Genomic DNA, 26461 nt, shown 5'->3' with positions numbered 1-26461 from the left:
AAGAGTAAGGGGTAAAAGGTAAATCACAGTTGTAATTCCAATTAATTTGCTGTTTCCTGTCAGCAGTGACTAAAGAATACAGGCCATCATTTCCAAGCTGGCATAGCCAGATGGTGTGATGTGATGCAGCTAATATTAATGGTTGCATGCTGCCTTCTCTTGACTAATCAAGAACGCTGTGCCTCACTCTTTTTGAGGATAGGGCTGCAGAGCCAAGGAGCTCTGTCATTCTAAGGAAACCTGACATGGGAATTTCTCTGTATTCAGATAGGCTTTGGTGTCCATACTTGGTACCTAAAGTTTTAGAAAGACTCTTTCCTTCAGAATGTTTCTGAGACCGCTATCATAATACTGGGAATATTTTCAAATATTGAAGAAAGTGGAGCAAAAACCCTCTTCAAAACAGATTCCAATTTAAATTTTTTTATTCGGGGCTGTGGGTCTTTGCTTCAAGGGCACTTCCCTTCTACACTCCAAAATATGTTCTAAGGCAGTATTTGGAAAGCCAAAGCAGAACTCACAACAGTCATCTACTTTACTCCCCATCACAATTTGACACTTTACAAAGGACGAGGAGTTTCTTTCATTGTGCTGGAAACAAACACAGTATGTTATGTTCTTCACCTGATCCTTAAAAGAGAATTACAGGATTCTTTTCAACTCTTTCAGTCCCATCAGCATCCGACTGCTTCAGTCAGGAAGCATTTCTAATATCATAACTCAGCAGCACCTTATGCTATGAAGCCTTAACACACATCTGGATTGCACTACACTAATAATGGATAATTGTGGGAAAATGAAAAAACCCTGTTAGAGTATAAGCCTTGCTCATTACATCTGCTGTATGTGAAGAATATACCAAGGTTCAGACCTTCATTCCTGTCATTACTTACTGAACATCCGTTCTGATGAACAGCAACTCAAAGTTGGATATATTTTTGATACTACAGCTCTACCTTAAATGAATTGGGCCAATCCCTCAGTGCTTAGCAATCAGATAAAATATTAATCAACTTCAACAGTGACTTCAAATCCATGACGACCTCAGGATTCCTTGTGTTATTTTCCATTTTCAAAATCCATCCTTAATATTAAAAGTCCATGTAAACAACTACAGGCAATCAAGGCAATTTTTGATCTTAGATAATACAGCTTTTAATTTTGATCTATTTCCAAGACATATTTTCTTCTTAATTTAGAGCACTTCACTGGTGGTAGATGGCAATGCCATCTGCCCATAGTAAACAATATTATTTTTCTAATATCACTTCCCTATGTTTTAATTTGAAAGATTTAATGTCTATGGTATATGTTCTGATACTCAGCATATTTTCTTCTTTTGTAAACACTAAGCCAACAATGTCTTTGTAACCTGTACCTATAAAACACAAAAAATGTATAAAGATTTTATAAAGATTAAAAAAAATCACATCATTTTTTTTTTTAAACACCATTTAGTAACAAAAACACTCCAAAACCTAGACTAGAAGAAAATATTTTTAACTAAATTACATTATCAAATTTTGTGCAATTTCTATTAATAATATCAAGTAAAATCTGGTTTTGTTTTTCATACTGAAGTGGTACATCTGATCTTCTCAGGCACAAACGCTATTTTTAAATAAAAACTGCTTCTATAAATATTTCAGTTTTAAACACCCATAACTCAGTTTCTCTGTTTTTTTTTTTTTTTTTTAAACATCTATAACCGCAGCAGAGCCTTTGAGAGGTTAAACATCTACAAAAAACGAACGTCCACATAATGACCGCTAGTAGCATTTCCCCATGTTCAAAGCAGACTGTCCATAATTCAAAGGACAAGACAAGGTCACTAATAAACATCAGTGAACTGTGCCTGCTTTTGCAAGTTTCACATAAAAATCGTGCATCCCTAAAAACACAAAGCAGACATGATAGATTGGTTTAATTCACATCAGAGCACACAAACACAAGAAACTAATCATCTTTCAATTGCAACAGGCTCTGACTCAATTATTTTGCAACACTAGCAGCCCCATCCTTTGTATAGGGTTAAAAGAAGGGAAAAGAGATGTTTTGTAACTTAAAACGATTAGAACTAGTGCCAAAGACTAATTCAGCTTCTTTCAGACAAAAGTAAAGACTATTTTGCCTGTCATGGTCTGCACATCTGGCAAAACTGGACATGGAAAAACTAAAAATGCACATCATGAACATGTCACCAATTGAATTATCTCCCACTGGAAATCACATAGGTAAGCAGGATGGGACTAAAGATTTTTATTCTTAATTTATTCTTATTCTGAATATTATTTATTCTGAATATTACATGTGGCTGAGGGGACCACTTTCAACACAGCTGTGTCACAGAATATTGGATAAAGAAAAATGCACTCCATGTTCCTCTAAGTAAGCTATCTTCAGTTCTGAATGGAGGAAAACAAAAACAGTAACAACAAACAAACAGGAAAAAATTAACAACAGCAACAAAAAAAACACCAAACAAACTGAGCCATGAGTTAAAAGCTGAAATACTGGGGGAAAACACTGGGTACTCATGAATTCATTAACTATAATGTTGGCCTATGAAGTGCCAACACATGGAAGTTACTTAGAAGTAGTACAGAGAAGGTGCTCCTGAATTATTTACTTGATTAAAAACAGAACAGCGAGGCAGTGGAGCGTGGTCATCCTTAATACCCAAGTGACAACTACCATTAAGTAATCAGACAAAGATCAATGACCTCTGAATTACTTAAGACCTTCATTATTACAGACACCTTCTCTTGTTTTGTAGCTTACCAAACACATGGAAACTGCCAAAGTTCCAAAGGATAAGAGTATATCTTACAATAGGCCAGAGTATATCTTACAATATAGTCAGTGCATTTGAATAAAAGAGATGTACTAGACATCCCTCCTTCCCCCCGAAAAAAAAAGAAAAAAATGTTCGATATATTTTTGTGTTTCTTCAGTACTTGACACTATTTAAGGTACCATAATGTTTGCATCTTCTGTATACTTTCTTCTTAGTCTTTCATTTTTATCCTTACTTAGCTTTCCGGGTTCAAAACACATTCAAAACACATTCAAAGTACCCTAAAGAAAGGACAAATTCTTCCTTAAATATTGGTTTCAAGACACACCTTGACTTAGCTACTGCCATGTCCTCCACCCGTTCCTCCCCAACCACCGCACAGAGCCACTAAGGATGTTTGTGCCGCCATCTCCGCACCTTTCTCCTCCCTCTGTGAGGCAGGCACAGTGGAAGCTGGTATCCTCTGGGATAAGCTGGGAAGCACAGACTGCTCACTGCAGAGTAATTTTAATATTGAAACGTGCAGAAATAGGAAAAAGAACCACTCAACATCTCCTCGCTAACTGCATCTCTGCCTAGGTACACCCCCAAGCTTTTTAGTCTCTTGTAACACTGAATCAAGTCAACTCCTCTCTCTCCGCTATGCTCTGCATTCCTCTCCCCAAAGACCCAGGTGTCTACATTTCAGGGGAAGGAGAGCATCAAGGAGACAGTTACAGGACTGAAACCTGACCACAGCATCCGTGTGGCTTTCTGTGGCTAAGCCTATGCTCCACTAGAGGACGTGCAGTCTTTTTGCTAACCTCAGGTGGAAGAGATTTGGTTTGCTGTAAAAGTTTTAAGGCTCTTTAATGTAATGTGGTACACAAGGCTTCGAGCACTCTTAGTCTTCAGGCAGATTTCCTCATGACTGGATGCAAAGAGCACCACAGTCTCTTTGTATTGCTTTTCTCATCCATCACTTCCTCTCTGAGACTGAGTTTTGACTTACCAGTTTTGTAACTTTTTGCTAACATCACCCAGCTATTTGTATAAACAATGACAGGGGCAAGCTCCTCGCAAGTAGGCCTCCCTTCCTCAGATTAGAAGAATAATGATCAGAAAATAGATTTTTCAGCGAAGTAACATACATCCTAAAAATCTTTGAAGGCACCTAAGGATGATTTGGGAAAAACAGTATCCCCACAAATTCCAATAATTCACTAACATCTCAGTGAGGGAAGCTGCATTGTATACTTGCAATAAAGCTTATTTTTCTGTGAAATATTGCCTTCCTGAATCCTGAAAATATTTTGGAAGTTTTCCTCATTATTTTAACACCAGCAGAAAAATGTCCAGACAGATGATGTTTAAGTCTCTTGAGAGGTATTTCACCAACACAGGCAAATCCATGTATGCAGAGAGGTTAAATAACTTCACCAAGCTACAAGGAATGAAGAAGCACATAAGAAATAAAAGGTGGAAGTGATTATAAATGAATAATGGCACTGATCAATAAGATCTAATAACTGATGTAATAATAGAGAAAAGCAAAAGGTAAATAGTATCAAGTTTTGTGTTTTGTTTTGTTTTTTTTAATTATTTCTAAAAGATGCAGGTCTATGGCCAAAACACATTAAAGATTCTCTCCATACATTTTTTTCTCTGGTAACATTAACTTACAGTCATTGGATTCTATTCAAAGAAAGTGCACCAGAAGTGTCCTCTACTAGGAAGTACCCAGAATTATTTCTAAGTCAGTCTGTGTGTTGACAAGTGCTTTTCCAGACAAAAAGAAGTCACAGGTGTTCATGGGCTTGTACTAACCACCCAAAATGTTAGAAGTAAGTATCCTAAACTACTTGTAGATACACTGGCAAGGCTTCTGGGCAGGCCATAAACAGCACTACCTAGAAAGGAACATGTGGGGAGAAAAAAAACACAGGTTCTTGTCACTAAGCAAGATATTGCAACTGTAAGAGACCTAATTCAAAACTTCCTGAAGTCAAAGTCACATTTACTTCAGTGGCTAATGCAGCAGCACTAAACAAATAGGGAACTACCAAATTTTTCTGGAGATCCTTTGAGAAGGAACGGCTGCAAGTTCAGAGGTTAACAGGGAAGACTGGGTAAATTGTTTCATCTCTAACCTCCAAGCTATCTTGCCTCTTCATTCATATTGAAGAATTGTGTCTTCTTTCCCACCTTTTTTTTTTTTTAAACTTAATAATAAAATGAGTGTAATATTTCTGCATCTCACTGAGACTGTTTGTGAAATTATTTTCGATCTTGTAATAAAAGAACTAAAATCCATACTAGTACTCTAGGCACTCAGCATCTAAGGTATTACCAAATGTCTCCCTGTAGTTTGATTCTCATTCAAAAATAAGCCTGTTCTACACAAAAAAAAAGTAGAAGGCAACACTACCTTAAGACATTCATTTTAGATTTTGATAGCAAAGTTTTAAACAGCTAGATTTAAATTTCTCAGGTTGAATTTTTTCTGCAAGTTTCTAGGGTAGAAAAAAAGAGATCAGTCATTTCTAAGGGAAGGCTGAAAAGTGCTTTTTCCTGCAATGCTCAAAAATTCATATACTATAAATTCCCAGCAAGAATGGGTAATACATGTTTCAGAGCTAGAACTTGCAATCCAACAAGCAGAATAGCCCAGATTTCAAGGCCTTCAGTCATATATACAACTTATTTTTTGTCAAATTAAAGTTATATGAAAGAGTTGTGGTTTCCATATGCTCAGGATGGAAAAAGAGCAATATATGGGGCCAGAAACATCCCAGATCAAGAGTCACTGACCTAAGAAGCTAGCCTAGAACAGCAGCAGATCTCTGCCATTCCTCTGCTCAGAGAGAATAGCTCCAAAATTCTGTGCAGGTGCTATCCGTGTTTTCTCTTTAGGACTGACATAACAGAATAATCACCTACATTTGTTATCAGTTACCCCCGTTTTCCAAATGGGAAAACAGGTGCTATGAATAGAAGTGTTTCAGCTGTTTTAATAAACAATGCTGCAATAGCATTCCATATATTTTGACTTAGGGGTGGTGAAAGTGTGCATGTTTTAGCAGATGCATACCAAGAAAATTACATCCAAAAGACTCCATGAAAGAAATGAGAATTAAGCCTGGCTGAGTAACCTTGTAATTCTGTTTCCATGGAGTTATGTCTTACAATATTTAAATTATGTTCAAGTACTACTTTCTGACAGGACCAGAGGAATCCCTTTCTTCTGTGATACTGATTTATCTTCTCTGCCTTTAGAACCAAAGGACTGAGCAAAGAGATCATATTTCCAGCAAAATCTCTGCCCCTACGAAAAAGATGCATCTCCACACAGAACTAAGCTAGTGTTATTGTAGCTCCAGGCAGACATCACATCACAGTCTCTGTTGAAGGATGACCAAGCAAAAGCATTCTGTATACAATTATTTTTAACTATGACATGGTTGTTTGGAGATAGCCACCCTATTCTCTGATACTGCATATCAAAATGCCATCCTTCTCCATAAGCAAGATCTTCATGATCCTCTAATGAAACTGAGTAACAACAGTGAATTCTCCATCAATTTTAGTGTGATAAAGACTTTTCTTGCCTTTATATTTCTAGCAGAGCATGTTTCTCTCTTTGGAATGGCATCATGATGGACAAGTTCATTAAACATTGAAAAAAATTGGAATGCAGGGTTTGGGAGACAGAACTCAACTTTTACAGTCGTCCTGAAAATGTGACTTGTCATTTGCAGATTATCAGCTGTTCTTCTGGGACATTAAATATCTCTATGAGCCTGGGCCTTTATGACCTAATTAATTCAGTCATATTTTTCAGTAATCTGCTGTTTTTCTTGTCCTTTGGTAGGATAAGAAAATGTCCTACTTTTCAACAGTACCCTCATGAATGTCCTGTCTTCAAAGAGGGATAAAAAATAAAAATGGAAATACTTCCAATCGTGAATGTGTATATAGATGATGTACCGTAGTAATACATTGAATGCTGTTTCCCTTTTATAACTTGATATACGTTCAAGTTTTTAAACATTAAAATGAGTACATATTTCAGTTATAATGTTGAATGTGTAGAACTTTAATATTCAGTGCAAGAAATAGCATTACAAGATTGATATGGCTGTGTTAAGTATACACTTAGTAAATCTATGAAGCTTTTTTCCTGAAGCTTTACATCCTTTTAAACATGTGCTAGTCTGCATTATATCATGTCCTAATTTTTTTATCTGGAAGTATATAACACGTGTATAGTTGACATTTTTCCCCACAAAACAACTTTCTCGAGTGCGGGGGGATGTAAACTTCATTTTTCAACTCAAAATATCAAATCCCTTCTTCATTTGCTTCCCTTTACTTTGTTTAGAATGAAAAAGCAAAGCAAATTGATCATTTTCATAATGCATTCCTTTTTCCCTGATACAACACATGAAAAAATATCTTGAAGAAACAAATATTTGCATAAAAACTAGCACATGGCCAGAGAAACATTTGTAATCTAGTTGAAAGAGGGTTACTAACTGCTCTGAACACGTGTATAATAGGATATTTATATAATTGTATGACATTTCTTAGAATACTATGTGAAAAAAAATCTTAATGTTTGATTCCTTGGACCTCTCTTCTCTAAGGCCCCTATCCTAACAGGATGCTGGGTCTGCACTCCAGAAAGTCACCTTTTGGATGTCTCCTTGTAGTCCACTTGCCTGGGATAATGCCCACTGATACATGGCTCAAAAGCAGGTGCTAAGTTACTCCTTTGTTGGGTAATTCAACCGTTGACTATGAGCAGTAAAGTCAGTTCACTTCCACAGAAGTGACAGCAATACCTGATCTTATTAGCCTTTTTACTCTCCTGAGAATCTTTATGTAATGCTGCATTAGTAGCCTTTACTAAATTAGAAAACCAAAAGGGAAGATAAATCAATATGAATGTACATTTGCTGATATCGATTTTTCCCCTCATAGTCAGCATGGGAATATTGTGGCTCCTATTAATATAAAGAGTGGGAGAACTTTAAACAGTTCGGTCTGGCTAATTACCCAGTAGCTTTGCAGGCTTATTCAAACTTCTTTAATCTGTGATTTTGAGCTATACATTTCATGAAATGAAAGCCTCCTCATGAATAATCACATGAAGATCCTGATGACAATTTCCTGATGCAGATTATCAACGAGATGACTAGGACAAGCATTCAACCCATTACTTGTGAAAGGTCAAGGACAGCCTAGGCTGTAGCAAACATGATATTCTGCAGTCTGAAATCCTCAACAAGTGAGCAAGGGACAGAGTGGAATCACAGCTCTGGATTTCAGGAGAAATTTCAGCTTGCTTATCAGTCTGCTGGGCAAGATCCTGCAGGAGACTGTCTTGCAAGGCAAAGTGGCCCAGGCCTGTTGGTTGGTGCTCATGGGCAACCTTCTCAGTGCACAGGTCATTCTGATAGGCAGGAATTGAGCAAGTGTGGCAGAAAGCTAGCATGGATGAACAAGGAGCTCATGACTCTGCTCAAATGGGGGGGGGGGGGAGGAAGCATGCAGAGGGTGGAAGCAGAAAGAGGGTGTTCAAGAGAAATATACAGTCATTGCCCGAGAACGCAGGGATAGAGTCAGGAAAGCCAGCGTTTAGAGGCAGCTGGAAACAGTGGGAGAGGTGAAGGGCATGAAGACTGCTATAAGGCACATGGAAGGCAAAAGGAACACTAATAAGAATGTGGACCTACAGCTCAATGCAGCAGGAAAACTAGTAGCACATTTCCCTAAGGTACTGAAATTGAGGCCAATAACGTGTAACACATTTATTAAGAATCAGGTTTATTGGAGAGTGCACTCTCAGCTACCTTGTGGAGGATGCCAGACTGGGAGAGCAGTCTGTGCTGGAAGGCAGAGCTGCTGTTCAGAAGAACCACTTGTCCTGGTTTCAGGTAGGACAGAGTTAATTTTCCTCCTAGTAGCTGGCAGGGTGCTATGTTTTGGATTAGGATGAGAAGAGCGCTGATAACATGCTGATGTTTTAATTGTTGTAGAGCAGTGCTTACACCAAGCCAAGGACTTTTCAGCTTCTCGCTCTGTCCTGCCAGCGAGCAGGCTAGGGATGCAGCAGGAGCTGGGAGGGGACGGACCCAGGACAGCTGACCCAAACTGGCCAAAGGGGTATTCCATACCATCTGGCGTCATGCTGAACAATATATAGGGGTGGCTAGCTGGGGGGGGGGGGGGGCCGGCTGCTCGGGGATAGGCTGGGCATCGGTCGGCGGGTGGTGAGCAATTATATTGTGCATCACTTATTTCGTACACATTATTATTATTAATACTATTATTATTGTTATTATTTTTCCTGTCTTAATAAACTGTCTTTATCTCAACTCACAGGCTTCACTTTCCCGTTTCTCTCCCCCATCCCAGAGAGGGAGGGGGGAGGGTGGGCGAACAGCTGTGTGGTGTTTAGCTGCCAGCCGGGCTAAACCACAACACCACTGCATCAGGCTGGAGAAACGGGCTGACAGGAACCACGTGAGTCACAGTTCAGCAATGGCAAATTCAAAATACTGTCTCTGGGATGGAACAAGAGCCCGGGAAGCAGTTCTGCAGGAAAGGACCAGCAGATCCTGGTAGACAACAAGGTGAACGTAAGCAAGCAGCAGGACCTTGCTGTGAAGAAGGCCAACGATATCCTGGACCGTATTAGCACGAGTGTTTGCATCAGGTCACAGGGAAGCTTTTCTCAGAGACAACTGGAGAGGCCAAAACTAGACACAGTAAAAGACACTGACACACCAGAGGAAGTCCAGAGCCTTCAAGAAAATGAGGAGGCTGAAGCACAAGAGATATGAGGGCAGGCTGAGTGAACTGGGCTGGTTAAAGCCTGAAGAGGTGATTAAGGGAAACCTTGTCACAATCTTCAAGTATGCAAGGGAAGGATATGGAGAAGCAGGAGCCAGCTTCTTCTCAAAGGCACAGAACGGTAGGACAAGAAGCAACAGACAAGTCACAAAGAGGAAACTTCAATTAGACAAAGAAAATAATTCTCACTAGGAGGGTGATAAAACACGGAAACAGACTGCCCAGAAAGGCTATGAATCCTATTGCTACTATTTTTGCTTTAAATCAAAGGTCTGTTCAGATTCAATTATATGGAAAGGGCAAGTGTGGAAGCAAGTTTTTGTTGTTGTTGCTCTAGCAATTCATATACGGTGTTCTCATTCACAGAACAGAGATGATATTCCTCAGCACCTTAGGACACCTGAGAATCAATGAAACTACAAACTTAACACAATTATAATTCTAACATAGCAAGATGGATTTGCAATGTGAAAAGAAAAACCCATAAGCCAAGCCATCTTACATAGTTACATTAAATGAAGGTGGAGTTGTCATTTGTGGACTTCATGCATATAATTAAGTCCTAGAAGGAATCAAACTTCAGAAAATCTTTATATCATTACTTGATGTGCTATAAGGACAGGTAAAATTAACACCCCCTACCCCCACGCCTCTTTTTGATTAAAAAACACAAATATACTAATTAAAATTCAGACAAAACAACTTGATTTATATATTTTTGCAAAAAGTAATAACCAAGATATGATATTAAACATAGCATCTTCCACTTTTTTCTCCCTTTACATCCTTAATCACATTTCAAATTCCAGTCTGAATTTATACACAGCTACTTTTAGTACATAATATAACTGCTATTTATCAGTTGGAATTAATGACTCTATGATATTTGAAAAATGCAGAACTGTCTCCTGACATCGTGCAGGGGGCTTCTACATCTTGTGGCAACTGTTGCCAACTAGTAGGAAAGACAGAGAGGCTTTCTAGCAGGCCTTATCCTTTGACATGCTCCCCCAGTCATCATTACAACATTTCTCTCAATGATCCAACTCCTCCTACAACTATTAAGTCTATGTCCCTTTCCTCCTCAAGCTGTCAGAGCAAATGCCTGTCGTTCTGTATCCCTCAGAAACCACTCAGACACAAAGACAGAAACGTACGTGATGCAGTAGCTGTCTCCTAGTTGCTCAGCTCTCGGTGAGGAGAGACTCTCCATACATCCTGTTCCATAACAGAAACTGCTTCCAACTAGGTCATATCACAAGCAGTGATTAAAGTGACCTAAAAAATGGTCATGGCAGAAGGGCAGCTTCCAGTAGTGACAATACATTGTTTATACATCCTTGTGCTCAGCATTTCATTCCGCCTAGACCCCAAAACATCCCTCTTACTCTACTCAGAGTTAAACCTACCTTTTTTTTTAACCCAACACCTTTACCAACTCTGTCCTTTGCATTTCCTTCCTTGGTTGTCTCTCCCCTGCCACAAGCCTCCTTCACTGTTGGCCCCATGCTAGTCCTGCTGTCCACTCCACCTCAGCTCTGCCTCCCATAGTCCAGCCGGCTCCTCCCTCATGTCCTGTCCCCTCATTTTAGCAGCTGGGACTGCCATCTGTATGCTTGGACACTGTATCAACAATAACACAGTACTATCTCTACTTCTAATCCTGCTCTCTCCTGTATAATCCAGCCAGCTAATCTGTCTCGCACATTTCCTCCCCCTCCCTCCCACCCACTAACTTCTCCTTTCCCCTCTCCTTCGGGCTCAAGACTAAGATTCTTTCAGACTCAGAAAGAGATGTGCTGTTTTTTCCATTTTTTCCCAAGAAAAATCTTATTGATCAGAACAAGGACCAAATGTGTTTCCTAATGTTTTAACAGGTGTTTAACATCTTCATTAATGACCTTCACAATGGGGCAAAGTGCACCTCCAGATGTCAAAACTGTGAGGAGCAGCTGATACACCAGAAGGTCTTGTTGCCACCCAGAAGGACCTCAACAGGCAGGAGAAATGGGCTGACAGAAGCTCATCAAGTCCCACAAGGGGAAGTGCAGAGCCCTGCCCCTGGGGAGGAACAGCCCCAGGCACCAGGACATGCTGGGGGCCGCCCAGCTGGAAAGCAGCTTGGCAGAAAAGGGCCTGGGGGTCCTGGTGGGCACCAACTGGACATGAGCCAGCAATGGTAACCTGGGCTGCATTAGGCAGGACATTGCCAGCAGGTCAGGGAGGTGATCCTTCTCCACTCAGCGTTGCTAAGGCCACACTCGGAGTTCTGTGTCTGCTGCTGGGCTCCTCAATACAGGAGAGACATGGACGTATTGGAGAGAGCCCAATGGAGGTCCACAGAAGTGGTCAAGGGACAATCTCCCTTGTGATGCAAGGCTGAGAGTTAGGACTGCTCACCCTAGAGAACTCTAACAAAGGTGTCCTCAATCTCTTTTGGGCTTGTTAGGTTTACTACAGTTTAAATGACACAGCAATTTCTGTATACATCACCAAGCAAATTCAACTGAACACTGTAGGATTAATTTGGGATGATAATAAAATTGACAAATTTGCACAAACCAGCAGGAAAAATAAGAGGAAGAAATAAACCCTGTCTCACTACTCCTATGGAAGGTTTTTGTTGAGAAATTCTGTAGTTCACATTTCTGCCAAGCAAGGTAATATGCCTCTAAATTTAATCTGACAGAAGACATAGCACAGCGTCACTAGAAAATGACAAAATCAGATTGTAGAAGAAGGACTGCCAAACACCTTCAGAGCTCTCAGAATTCACCAGGGGAAACAAATTCACAGAAGTGTAATAAGCCCAGACTCAGATACCCACTGGAGTTTTGTGGCGCTAATACCTTTAGTTTCCACTTCAAAAATCTCATTCAAAGTGCTTATATCTTCTATTGGATGCCTGCTGGAAGCTGCCTTTGCCCAGATCCATCCCTCCTAAAAAAATGGATAGATTGCATTCATTGTTTCCAAGTGAAACACTTCAAATGTTACCAAGTTTTATTGTCTGGTACAGTTACACAAACGTGAATTCCTTTTTCTACACAGGCCTTTCTTCCCATACCCACAACTCCGGATCAACACAAAATGGAGAAATAAAATCACAAAGAAATATTCTTAGCTTTAAGAGGCAAGTAGCTGCATTTAAAGCATAGAGGTAATTGTAGATCTTGCCTAACGAAAGAAAAAATAAAAAAAGATAATTTTCAATTTGAAAAGAAGTCTACTTTAAAACATCTCATTTACATATGCCAGCCAAATACAGCTTGTAACAAATAAAAGCGATCACCCAAACTGGTAAACAAAGTAGAAAGATCACACTGTTACAGATCAGGTGATCTCATATTATGAAACACATACAATAGGTATTAAGCCTAATTTTAAATACAGAAGATACGTTTTGGGGAACCTTTACAATCTCTTATCACCTGCAATAGCAGGTATTTAGTAGCATTAGCATCACAAGCATCTACCTATGGGAATTTTTGCAAGCAGCTATCAAGTCCACAGAAAACTAGGGTGGATACTACAGAAGACTTACCTTATTGCTCAAGTATTTTAGCTTTAAGGATCTGTGATTATAGAACCATTTGTATTGACTTCTAGAGAGCTATAACAGATTTATTATAACACTAACTGTCTTTATTCACCCATCCTACATCTAAAAAAAAGCTACAAAATCCTTTATCGGAATTCTTAATAAGCACCAACGTTCTTCATTAACATGAAACATACATAAATATTTTTGCCAGTCAACAATATAATAATACAAATTTCCTTCATAAAGTAATACTGCAACAGCTACGTGTATAGCAGCTGTTGCTACTAGATATACATGCATATAGCAGCATATATGCTATACTACTATAAATATATAGTAGTAATTCAGAGCTTCTTTTTTCAACAGTTAACTCTTAAAAAAAGATGATTTGAACGCACAGCACACTTTCACAAAAATATACTTTGGTGCTAAGGACACATCCCCCTCCTCCCAAACTTGCTGCCCACCTCTATCACGCTGACCAGCCCCAGTGCTCCTTCAGGCTTACTACCAGCTTCTTAACAGCAGCAACACAAGCACATCCTTCTGCTGACTCCATTTCTTTAATATGGCAAGAGCTACTATGCCAGGTGAGGTGTAAAAATGAGGTCTTGGCTTAATGTAATTACCTAATGGAACTTTTCATATTAGGAATTAATTAAATGAGGCCATCTTCTCTGTAGCTGGTTGGAAATAACCCTTTTAGAGCTACAGGTGTTTGATTCTGCCAAATTAAATGGTGATTACCACAAAGATGTGGTTGGAAAGGTATTCTCTTAGGCAAGATATAAATACTGTTACGTGTTATTAACTTATGGGGCATAGCAGGTGTGTCCTAACCTCATTGGTATTTTGGTAGTTTGTCTGGTCAATCAACAGTGTAAAGAATGAAGTTGATGGATCAAATCAGTTTATTAGGACAGCAATAAGTTAACAGAACAACTTAGCAAAATATGTGTCAAAGAAAGAAACAGGCTTTTGGTAAAAACCCAGGTTCTTAGACACAGGAGAAAAAAAAAAAAAAAAAAAAAAACTTCCACTGAAAATCATAATAAGTGATAGGTAATTATTTCATGCACAGTATGTATAATATCAGAACTTCAAAACCAACAATGCCAAAGAATACAATCCCATTTTTCTGTGGACTAACATTTTGCAGAAAATCTCAAGATGGTCTCACAAACTTCACCAGGGAGCAATGTTACAAACACACGTGCATGCTAATAGCTTACATGCGCTGGGGTTTATTTGGGGGCAGAGGGAGAGTTGTTTTGAATCTGAATGAAAGTAACCAGATTTAGTTTTAATCTAGAGATGGATTTTTTGAATAACTGCACCAGATGAAACTAGGTAGTCACACCCTATGCTCATTAAGGAACTTTTAGGAAGTAATATGTTGTTAACAAAAAGACTGAAATTGCTTAAACCATTTAGGATTGGAGTTAAAAAGTGGTCCAAAAATACAACCAGAAATTTCAACCTCTGAGCATGAGGGAAGCATTCAAGAGCTAGCTTCTGAAAGCCTGTAATAAATGTGGGCTAAAAAGACTGTACCTTTCTACTGTGCCTGGGAAGAGGTGCAGACAGCCTCCAGCATGAACCACTGGGTTCCCAGGTGTGAGGGGTACCAGGCTGCAGAGCTGCGAGCATGTCCCCAGCAGTACATGGAGCACGGGTAAGCAAGTGCTGTGGGATCAGCCTGGCTCCCCAAGGGCTACCCGCTCTTCCCAGGAAGACGGCACATTGGAAAGCACCCTACGAGGATCCACTGGAAGATCCTCAGGTAGTTCTTGATGCAGAAGAGGAGCCTACCAATGCTACCTCAGCACCCTTCTTGCCAGCAGGGGTGCAGCAGGGTTGCTGCCAGACAGCGAGAAAAAATTATGGCAGCCTTGGGGAAGGAATAAAAAGGAAAAGGCAACTACTGTGCAATAACAACTCCAAGGGGGCTGGAGATGAGGAAGTGGAGCAAATGAAGTGCTCAACACTACATTTTCTCAAGTGAGTCCTGCTGTTTATTTTAAAAATTGCTGCTCAGAGGAAGGCCTGAATGTGAACAGACAGGAAAGCGGTCAGTCGAGGCTGTGATCACAGCAGCAGCATGAAGGCTTGTTTTTTCAATCAGTTCACTTCCCTGGTCTGACTGGTTCATGCTGTGGCCACAAACACACTCTTGCCAGTACCACACGGAGGTGCCAGAATAGCAGGAATGAATGGCTGGGACCTGGGACAGGGGTGGCGTATACCCAGCACTGACACCAAACACACTCACATGAAATCACACTCTCAATGTCGATAATTTGCTGTAGGAAGCAAGCCTTAGTTCTTACAATTGCATAGATTCTTGAATGAGAAGCGAAGGCTGAATGTCTATTTGAAGAATCCTTGCAAAAAGGTTTGAACTAAGCATGTTTATGTTTATCCTTAAAAGAGACCTTAAGAACAGCATGCTGTGTAGATTTTGCATTAAAAATAGTTTGGATATTACCTACGCAAAAGCCCTTTTATACAGTGGCAAAATCAAAGTTTTTTGTTTGTTTGTTTTAACAGAGTACTATCCAGGTGGGTGGGAGACAAAAATGTGACACTCTAATTATATACTTCATGAAATTATGACATTTTCAAAGCTAGAAAATGACTTTGTTTCATAAACAAGTTACAGCAAAATCATTCTAACTTTGATAGTTATTATGGACTTATTATTTGATAGTTATTATGGACTACTGAATTACTGACTGTAAGCAAATAACTACAGCTTAAGGAATCAACCTTTTCAACCTGTGACATTTTTGCTAAAAAGTCCTTAGCTTTAGATGCAGTGAGAATTCAGAGTCTTTCTCTATTTAACAAGATTTTGTTTCACTGGAAAATTTTTAAGTCCCCTATCAAGTGGTACCATAATGCATGCCAGAACTAATGGTTTTATTAATTACCTTTTTACTTCAGGCAAAATGAAAGGAGCAATTATGGCTCACTTACACAGCAAAACAGTTGGAACCAGCAGAAAGGACCACACAGTGCAACAAAATACACAAAGGCATGATCAGAAGCTTGACGGGTTTGCTGACTCAAAACGCAGGGCTGGGGAGCCGTCTGCCTAGCTATGTTAGACAGTAATCCAGGAGGAAGGCAGTACCAAAGAAGCCACAAGCTGGATACTGAAAACAGCCAAAATTTTTGTCAGGCTTACTTCAAGATATTTAACCTCACAGGTGTTTTTGTTTGTTTGTTTGTTTTTTCCACAGAGTTCAAGGAAACAGAACCATCTGCAATCTTCGTATGTCAAGAGAAGGGCACAGGAGATGCACTTGATCCAGTCAGGCTCTCTCGCTCACATGAAGAGGAATGTGGTTATGAGTGCCTGGAAACTGGTAACTGAAAACTATTTAAGAATGATAATTTTAAAAAAAAATGTGCATCTGTACACTATTTGATCAATGTGGATTATCTTTCCCACTTACATATTTTTCTCTTTTTGCCATCCTACCCTGTTCCTTTCCAGACCAAGGACAACAGTTTCCCTTGTCTACCATAAGCCTATGCATTTTCCTTGCTGTTACAGGATAAGCCAGCTGGAGCTTTGCAATGGAACTGGTTAGAGCCTTTTTCTTGCCACATCTATACCAAAACCACCTGAAAACTTCTAAACTCCAAAGCTGTGTTTCATTAGAGGCCCAGCTGAAACAAGGTGGCTTTAGAAAAGGCAAGCTAGGAGTGAGACCTTATTATAAGAGGGTATGTTAGGAGTTTTCTTCTTCCACTATATTCTTGTCAGGCAAGCTGTAGGTCCTTATTCTTAGGAAGACAATTTTCAGCAGCCTTTGGGGCTGCAGCAAAACCTACGCATTCTCTCCTGGGTCCCAGAGAACATTTTCTCTGTGTCCTCTCTGAGAACGTGTCCGCTCCTGACTCCACTCAAGAGACTCGCTGTCCCTACATTACATACTGTGAATTCTCATACTGTGTATTCTCAGCTTGCTGCCTCTCAGTTCTCTTCTGTCCCCACTTTGACACTGAAAGTTTTTACATCTGGGCTGACCCAGTTGCTCTTGGAGCAGATGCCAGGACTAGCTCACTCTAACCCACAACCTTCATCTGGCCTGGAGTGCAAAAGTGCCCTTTTAAAAATGTCACATATGGGATACTGCAAACAAGCAAAATAGCATCCATTACATTGGCCTTTCGTACTTCAGGCTATCCCATCTCTGGAGGGAAATATGTTGCCCTACTGCTTCCAGGTACACATGGTGGTAACTCCTTCCAAAACTGCTACATGGGTCAGGGGGTGAAAAAAATATTTGCTGTCGCAGTGGGTTCAGGCTGGACTCTTAAGCAAGTCCTTTAAGTATAAATGTACGTATTGAGTGTATCTGCACGCCACATAAAGCTGATATACCCGCTGTAAACTGTTGGCATCGATAGACTGATAATAAATGTGTACATTTGACAGGAAAATATGGTGACTAAACTCGTGGTCCTGTCCATCTGTTCCTCTGCAGCTTGTGTATCTCCGTGTCAGGGCACACTTGTTTATGTTTCCTCTGCTCATGTCATATGTATGCGTGTGTAAATATATATACATGTATATGTATATTTATTAAAAGGTTCCCCCCTCAGGCTAACGGGGCACCCCTCGTGACGAATCGAAGCGCTCGGCGCTCGATTGCGGCGGCTGGGGGCGGGAGGAGGAGGAGGGCGAGGGGAGCTCCGCTCGCTCCCCTCGGCGCTGGATTGGCTGCGCCTACGAGGAACCCTGTGTTGTTGTCGGGGGCAAGATGGCGGCGGCGGTGTCCGGGGCCGCCCTGCTGGGCAAGGGGCTGGACATCAGCCTGGCGGCGCTGCAGCAGCACGACCCCTACATCAGCAGCATCGTGGACGTGGCCAGCCAGGTGGCGCTCTACACCTTCGGGCACCGCGCCAACGAGTGGGTACGTCGGGGGCCGCTCCCCCCCCAGCCCCGGGGAGGAGGGGGCGGGGCGAGCGGGAGCCACGCCCACTGTGGGTGGGGGATGGGGAGGCCCCGCCTCGCTGGGGGGGGATGGTGGGGGGTGAGGGGGTGTCCGCCATGTTGAGGTGTGAGGGCTTTGTGAGGGACCCTGGGGTGCCCCAGAGGGCTGTGTGTGCATTAAAAGTCCTGCTGAAGGGGAGGTGGCCCGGGGGGTCGTCTTGGTCTCCTTGAGGGGCGGTCAGCACCTGGCTCTTGGTTGAGCACTGCGGGTTTGAAGGCTGGGTGCTGGCCACCACCCATGTGCTGTGCCCTTACCTGGCTACATCCAGGCTGCTCCCGGGGTCTGGCAGCAGAGCAACCCCACTGTTTAACCTTACATCATCTAACCTTTATCCCGTCCACACCTCCTCACAAAACTGGCACCCACAAACCCTGCTTGCTCACCACCATCCCATGGAGCTGTGGGGCTTGTTTCATGGCTTCACTGAGAGATGTAACACTGTCAGGGTTAGTAAAACAAAGAAAAAGGGGGCTTGCTTATGTTTGGCAAACCCTCGCTTGAACTTTTTTTGATGTCCTTTTATTCAGGAGAAGACAGATGTGGAGGGAACGCTGTTTGTTTACACAAGGTGAGAGTGTTACGTTTTAACATCTGAAAGTAATCTGTGGATGTGGAAAAGCTAGCTGGGATGGAGCTTGGCTGAATGAAGGAAAATGCTCTGAATCACCTTATAGTCAAAGGTGAAACGAAACTGACACTAGCAAAGACAAATGCAGGGAAGAAAACAGGGAAGTAGGCATAACCGTTTATGTGGATAAGACTAAATCTTGATATGGGTGAACTGTAGAAATCTGCACAGCTATCTTAAATAGAACACGACATTTGCAGTTTTAAGGTGTCCAAACAAAAAACAAATAGTGAAATAAATAACGATACTCCTTAAAGTAAAGGAATAGTAGAATTTCTGAAATATTGTGCTCCATATTTAGGAGTTCACGTTTCTTGTCTCTGATTACTAATTTTTTGTGTATATTTCATCCAGCACGCTGTTTTTTTTCAATGCTCGCTTTTTGCATGAGGTATGGCTGTAACTTTTCAGAGCTTTTATTTGATCACTTACTCTACCATTTACCTCTGTTGTAAAGCATGCCCTATGTTTGGGTTTCCGAGGTAGTACCCTAGCATTTCCGTGTCACTAAAGTTAAAATCAGAAAAAGACTTGATGAGCAGATCATGCACTAGCTGCTCAGATGGGACACTGAAGTAGGAACTTCATCCTTCAATGTTCGTGCTTTTGAGGATCCAGTGGGAGAACTGAGAAAGCAGAAGATTGTTTTCAGTGGTCAAGAGGCGTGTGTGAAGTGAAGTGACAAATAGACAGGGAGGCCCAAGAGACTGTGAGCTTTGTGTGAAGTAGGAAAGCCAGTTTTAATATTTTTGAGCTCTTTTGTGCCAGCAGTTGAAATAATCATCAATAACTTTTCTAAGCTTCTCTTAGGTAAGCGGAAAAGAATGAAAAGGTGAGATAAGATGCTGTTACAATTACCACTACAAAATTAAAGAACTGGCCCCTGGCTGTGCTAGCAGTAGGCAGAGGTAGCTAGTTCCGTGCTGCAAAACAGAGGTAGTATTTCTCTGGTATGTTGGATTTAAAACTCCAGAAGTGACAGCATGTAACCTGGCACTTCTATTATCTGTGATCTTTTATCGTTATTCTTGTTGGTTGAGGAAGTTTCCATTTACAGCCAGAGATAGCTACCCTTTCTGCCATGTAGGCAACTATACAGAACAGGTTGTGAGCTGTGAGCAACATTATACAGGGCCCTCCCCATCAATTTTAACTTTATGTCCTGTGGCTTTGAACAATGTCATAAAATCATGTGGAAAAAAACATTGCTAACAGACTGCAGGTTGGAGTCTACTGGTGTTTTTGTCGCTTCTTATTACTGTTACGACAATATAAAGTAATGCTGCCCTTTCACTGGAGTTGATTTTATCACAGATTGCAAATTCTGAGGAAGAGTCAAAAATCAGACTTCCCACTGAGTTAACACCAGTGGAAGTGGACTTTTTTTTTAAGTACTGATTGTTGCAAACAAGGATTCTTGTTAAGGGTTCCACTTGTGTTTAATTTCATGTTGCTTCCTACCCTCTAATGCAGGTCCCTGTGCTTTGGATTTTGTAGAGATGTCTACCAGCAGGCAATTACCGGAGATGGCAACATTACCAAAATTTCAACTATCATTTTCTTTATTGCCATAACATTGTTTGAAAGTAATGTTTCCTGTCTGGATGGTGATAGGGTTAACAGCTCATATTAATAGAAATCATCTAACTGGCTTGAAGTGTAACCCTCATGAACAAGCATAATGATACACATACTTATGTAAGTCCCAAATAGGATTTTCAATACCATTCTCAATTGTTAGCTGAACGTTAAAAGTAATAAAACACTGTGCTCTTTGCCCATGACTGAATCTTACTAATTGCTGTTTTCTACACTAGCAGGAAACTATCAGGTAGATGGTGGTTGGAAAATATGGTGCTAGTGATCTGGAATTAAGTGGCACTTAGTTACATCTTGCCTGTTCAGAAGTTTTGTAGGCCTTATAACTTGAAACAAAAACTGGACAGGCATATATGATTAATGCTATGACTAAAGCATTGCACCTCAAATGGTAGTATCACAGTTGCTGCATGCTCTCTGCAACTATTGTGAGACTGTCGTGGTGCTTCTGTCATTTCTCAAGTAGAGTATAGGGTTTTGAAAAAATTAAAAAGCATTCTATGAAAGACTATGAAACTCAATAATACTTTCCTTGGCAACAGAATTAGATTTTTATAGTGTCTCTGAGAAAAGAAAAATAATTTTGGAGAACTATGCAACGGCAAAAAATAGTAATTTTTTTTTCCTTGACTTGATGTGATTTCTACTTGATAATTTTCAGATCAGCTTCTCCAAGGCATGGCTTCACAATTATGAACAGGCTGAGCATGGAAAATCGAACAGAACCAATTACTAAAGACCTTGATTTCCAGCTGCAGGACCCTTTTCTACTTTACAGAAATGCCAGATGTAAGTGCGTGATATGTTGGGTTAAATGCTAAAGAGGTGAACTCTTCTTCAGAGTCTATTCTTGGTTAAGGTAGTACAAATGATGAGACTGCAGATTTCAAGGGCTGAAACTAGCTGGTTAAACAGTTAAAATTGAAAGAATACATCCTTTTTGATATGCTGAAAAAGTCGTTCAATGCTACCTGAAATATCACTATTCAAAAGAAAGTATTAGAATGCGTTCAACAGTAATCTCAACACTTAACTGGCTAATAGTGGACTTTTATGGCCGTGTATACGTGATGGGTGTAGAGGCTCGGAGATAACTGTGTGTTCTGAATATACCCTGCTCAGTGCTGGGAAGTCTCGTCATAAAGCAAATCCACCAAAGGTTAGAATAATACTTGTGATCTCAGTGTTTGTTCTGCATAAAGTTAAACAAATGCAGCTAATTCAAAGCTTTGTTCTTCAGCTCTGGTATGCTGTCCTTACAGCAGACTGGAAGGTGTGTAACTTCTCAACTGTTACGGGAAACTCCAACGCCATAGTGTTGAGCCTAATTTAAACCCTGATGAAAGATGAAGATACTACTTTGAGCTCTGTCTTTATCCTCTATCTGAGAATTAGCATGCATCAGGCAAACTCAGACATGAGTGGAAGCCATGAAAGCAGTACTTTTCATGCAGATAAACACACAGACCATTACAACATGCGATTATGTAAGAATGAACATTTATAAATATGCAGTTTTATATCTGTACTTGGAAGTAGAGCTGTAGTATGATCTGTACTTTGTGCTTGATGCATAAAAGTTGATTGCAAAAATTCTTTATGTATATATACTGTGTTGCAGAAGTGTTCCCTCTGGATGAAGTAAAAGCAGAGAAAATTCATGGCATACAAAGCAGCACAGTTTAATAATCTGCTAGACCTTTTTATTTTATAAACTTAATTTGGAGTTGGAAAGTTAATATCAAGAGGGAATTCTGTTGCTCACACACACTATGTGGTAGAAACAATAGAGATACCATTTTAAATAATCTAAATAAAACTTCTATTTTTGAGAGTATTAGATAGGCTGAAAAAGAGTTGAAATTCTCTCTTTGAAAATCCATAAGAAACTGAAAATAAATACAGCTCTGTCCAAACTAGCCTAGGCTAGACCAGACATTAGGATTTTTAAGTACCATGAGACTTATTTCACCCGTCTTTTTTTGAAGAGTCTTTCCTATGTATATGTAATTTATTTTTACCTCATTTTGAAATTCCTTTAGGAATTATATATAAACTAATATCTGCTTTTTGAAGTCTGATCTATTTATTTTTCATTTTTGTTGAGACAATTGGTATAGAGTAATTAGAAGCTGTCATAACTATACTGACATGAAGTAAGATAGTCTGTAGTCTGAATACTACATAAACTGATTTATTTGGGAGAGGAATCTGGTGTTTGGAGGTGGGAGCATGAGCCATTTGTTCAATAAGAGATGTCAGAATTTAGATTTGCAGTGTCTCAAATACAGGTACTAACATGCTTCTGAGCAGCAAGTCTGTGTTCAAGTAACACGTTTGGGGCTTTTTGGCCAATTGTGCAACAGCAAAATGCAAAAAGCTTCTTTTCTGGGTTCTTCTGTCTAGACAATGGTTCTTGTAGGGTAGGATTTCCATCTGGCAACTTAGAGATGGATTTTCTTGAAAAATTAATCGCCCGTCTGTCTTTATGAAATTTGGAGTGGTTTATTGATGCCTCTTTGCATTTCTGTGCAGTAGAATTTTATCACATCTTCCTTTGTTCATAAACACACCAAAAGATTCCCCTTTGCCTAGAAAAAATAACACTCCCTTCTGCTAGAGACTTTGTAGATCTATACTAGGAGGCGCTACCATAAAGAATTTTGACTGTGCATTAAAGAACAAACCCAACAAGTGTAACAAGTGAACTAGGGGAGTTAGGGGCAGGAGGACTGGAGCCAGGGAGGTAAAAAGGAGGTCTTTGGAGCCAAGATAATGGGCTGGTTTTGGCTAGAATAGAGTTAATTTTCCTCATAGCAGCTGATACGGTGCTGCATTTTGGATTTGCGACTGCAACAGTGCTGATCACACAGGGATGCACCAGCTACCACTGAGCAGTGCTCGCACAGCATCGAGGCCTCATCTGTTCTTGTGCAGCCCCACCAGCAAGGTGCTGGGGGTGCACGGGGAGCTGGGGGGGACACAGACAGGACAGCTGACCCCAGCTGGCTGAGGGATGTCCCCAGCATGTGGTGGTAAGCTCAGCAACAAGCGCTGGGGGAGAGCCCCAGAAAAGGGGGTGGAAGAAACATGGTTGGAGCTACAGTATTTGTCTTTCCAAGTAACTGTTACACGTGATGTGCCCCTGCTTTCCTGATGCAGAGGGCTAACTTCCCTGCTGCTGCGAAGTAGTGAACGAATTCCTTGTTTTAATTTGCTTGTGTGTGCTGCTTTGTTTTACCTATTAACCTTTCTTCATCTCACCCCATAAGTTTTCTCAATTTTGCCCTTCTAATTTTCTCCCTGGCCTCACTGAGGGGAACAAACAGGTAACCCCAGCAGGCAGCTTGCACCATGCAGCTAACTCACAACACCCACACGGACAATTTGCCAGCAGCAGCATGAAAGTACCAGAATTTTTCTTTCAGTTCAGGATCTCTCAGCCACAAGGTCTAGTAGCTTTTTGGCCTCGTGGCGCTCTATGCTGTATCATGCCCTTGAGTGCAGGCATGAAAAAGGGTGTTACAAGATCCTCAGCCACTGTACTTCTTGTTTTAAAAGTCTTCAGCTGGGCCTGTATGTCTGTTTTTTCCAGTGTTAGCTGCACCATCTAATCATGGAGAAACCTATATCTGCAATTTAATTGGATAATTTAATTTTGTAAAAGAAGATTCATATCTGCTTTCCTAAAATAAATAAATAAATTAATTAATTAAAAATCTACTAGCTCAGGATTTTTGTTAGTATCCGATGTGTTCCGTGTTACCCCTAAATAAGGATTTTATTTTCATGAAATATTCTTATAAATGCTTAATTGTTATTTCTCCAATAACAGCTCCAACAAAGCTCTTGGTACTTCAAAGGAAAAACTGTTGTTTTCATAGATTTTTGTGGAAACATCTCTGTTTTCAGAGCAAACTTGGATTACAAACCCATAAAAGAAAAGTTATTTACCATCTCATTTGACTTTTTCACGTTTACTGGGCCCACTGAAATAATTTACATGGTGATTTCTCCACCGGGACGCAGATAACTCTAGCCCTTCCTTCCTTACCCTGTATTTCAAAGCCTTTGCTACATAAAATAACTTCCTCAGCATTATGGATCTGTTTCCACTAGGGTCTTATCCAAATGTGTTGCTGAATATCTATCTTGAACTGTCTGTATGAGTATTTTCATTGGGTTTTGCATTATTATACTTTCGTTTATCACTTTTACAAAACGCAGGCCTTAGGCTTCTTTCTGGGGTTTTCATCCCAAATTTTTTTTAGGCACTAATGTTGTAATATTGCTTTTATTTTCCCGCTTCTAGATACTAACAAGGAGGATTCGGTAATAGCTGCTTTTGCGGCAAAACAGTTGACAGGTTGCCAGTAATACTTAATCTAGATCTGGAAAGTAGTTATCTTTTTCTGTTTGCTTGATGTTCCTTACTCTATTTTTTTGTACAAATTATTAAGTATAACATAATTAGGTATATAACAGAGCTTTCCCTGCTTTTCTAGCTGGTATGGTTGCTTTCTGACATAAGAGGACTTGTATTTGTTTTTTGTGATAGTGTAAATTTCAGGGGAAAAACAAAACAAAAAAAAAGCATTTGGAGGAGTAAAGACATTCTGCCCAGTGTTTTGTTTGTTCTCATATTCTGGATGTTTGCTGAAAGCAACTTTGTTTTAGTACAGCTGAATATGTGTGGCTGATTGCATTACACAATCTATAATAAATATTCTGAGCAGCAAAAGGTGGTACTTGTGTACTGGACAAGTCCACCAGCATCTTTTCAGGTTATACGTATCATTTTGGAAAGATTGCTTTGCATCCAATACATAATGACAACAGGAAAAGCTTTCCTCACCTATATACAATAAAAGTAAATTTTATGAATACTTATAAAAGGAATATTTGATCTTTTTACTTAATTGTTCTTCATATTTCTCCTGTAGTTCCATATGATCTTGGTAATCTAGACTCAAAATAATGCCTAAAAAGCTTTTATGCAGATACCTACAGTCTGTTCCCACAGTCTGGGGCTAGATTTCGGTTCCGTGCCAGTTAATGTTTGCACTGATCCCCTATTTCACAGAAAAGCTTAGTTTAGGAAATGTGTTTGTCTGGCTAGCACTAGGGTTATTTGTGTGAAAGCCAGGAGGGGAGCTCAAATTACTGCGTGCTTAATGCCAGCAGAAATCCATGTCTAATTACACCAAGAAACAAATGGCTTATCAGTTAAATAAGTATTTTCAATGTGATCTCTAAGCTTCTGTATTTAACTGCAGTTTTAGGCGCTTTCTTTGTGTGACCAAGTAAGAGAGTACTTCTCCTTTTTTTAATCATCTGATGATTTTAAAAATTAAAAAATTTCCTGGGTTTATATTTGAGTAATCTTAACTACATAATTAATACTTTTTCCCTTATATTTATTCCCTTGTATTTATTGTGAAAAGCACCATTTGGAACCTGTTGTTTAAAGCTTGACGCTGGTTAATATGAAATAGTTCAGAAGAAATGCATAACTGTAAAACATTGGTTAAAATAACTTCAGTTTCTTCTTTAGCAATGGTCAGCTGTATAATAATTTACTTGCAACTATTTCCAACGATGTATTTGTACCAGAAGTATATGGATGTGTGCTGGGCCGATTAATTATTTCTTGAATTGACTGATTTATCATTTCATCACCACTGTGATCAACATCACTTAGCTGTTTTTCATGTTTATAGGATATGGAGAGCTCGAGGAAAATTAAGTTGCGTATCTTAGAGCTCAGTATACCTTGTGCGTTTCAGCTGACAGAAAAAAATACAAGATCCTAGCTTATAAGGAGCTAGTATGCTAATTCTCACAACAATCTGTGTCCTGGTTTTGGCTAGGATAGAGTTAATTGTCCTCCTAGTAGCTGGTGTGGGGCTGTGTTTGGGATTTAGGATGAGAAGAATGTTGATATCACACTGATGTTTTAATTGTTGCAGAGCAGTGCTTACACCAAGCCAAGGACTTTTCAGCTTCTCGCTCTGTCCTGCCAGCAGGCAGGCTGGGGGTACAGCAGG

The 26461-nt window shown here is 40.1% G+C and overlaps 2 protein-coding genes across 3 annotated transcripts in view; one reads left to right on the top strand and one right to left on the bottom strand.

The window, feature by feature from the left end:
- CACNA1C (calcium voltage-gated channel subunit alpha1 C) overlaps nucleotides 1-26461 on the bottom strand; it is a 488233-nt gene that overhangs the window by 452985 nt on the left and 8787 nt on the right.
- DCP1B (decapping mRNA 1B) overlaps nucleotides 17913-26461 on the top strand; it is a 44825-nt gene continuing 36276 nt past the window's right edge. The window contains exons 1-3 of one of the 2 annotated variants that reach the window (XM_040562711.1): nucleotides 17913-18106; nucleotides 18715-18755; nucleotides 21076-21203. In XM_040562711.1, the coding sequence (XP_040418645.1) occupies nucleotides 17954-18106; nucleotides 18715-18755; nucleotides 21076-21203 (322 nt within the window). In that variant the 5' untranslated portion in view covers nucleotides 17913-17953. Of the gene's footprint in view, nucleotides 18107-18282; nucleotides 18634-18714; nucleotides 18756-21075; nucleotides 21204-26461 lie in introns of those variants that run through there. The other variant, XM_040562721.1, reaches the window with a different exon arrangement.

Source organism: Cygnus olor, chromosome 1 (genome assembly GCF_009769625.2).
Source record: "Cygnus olor isolate bCygOlo1 chromosome 1, bCygOlo1.pri.v2, whole genome shotgun sequence".
Taxonomy (NCBI): domain Eukaryota; kingdom Metazoa; phylum Chordata; class Aves; order Anseriformes; family Anatidae; genus Cygnus; species Cygnus olor.
This window is presented reverse-complemented; position numbering and strand designations above follow the sequence as displayed.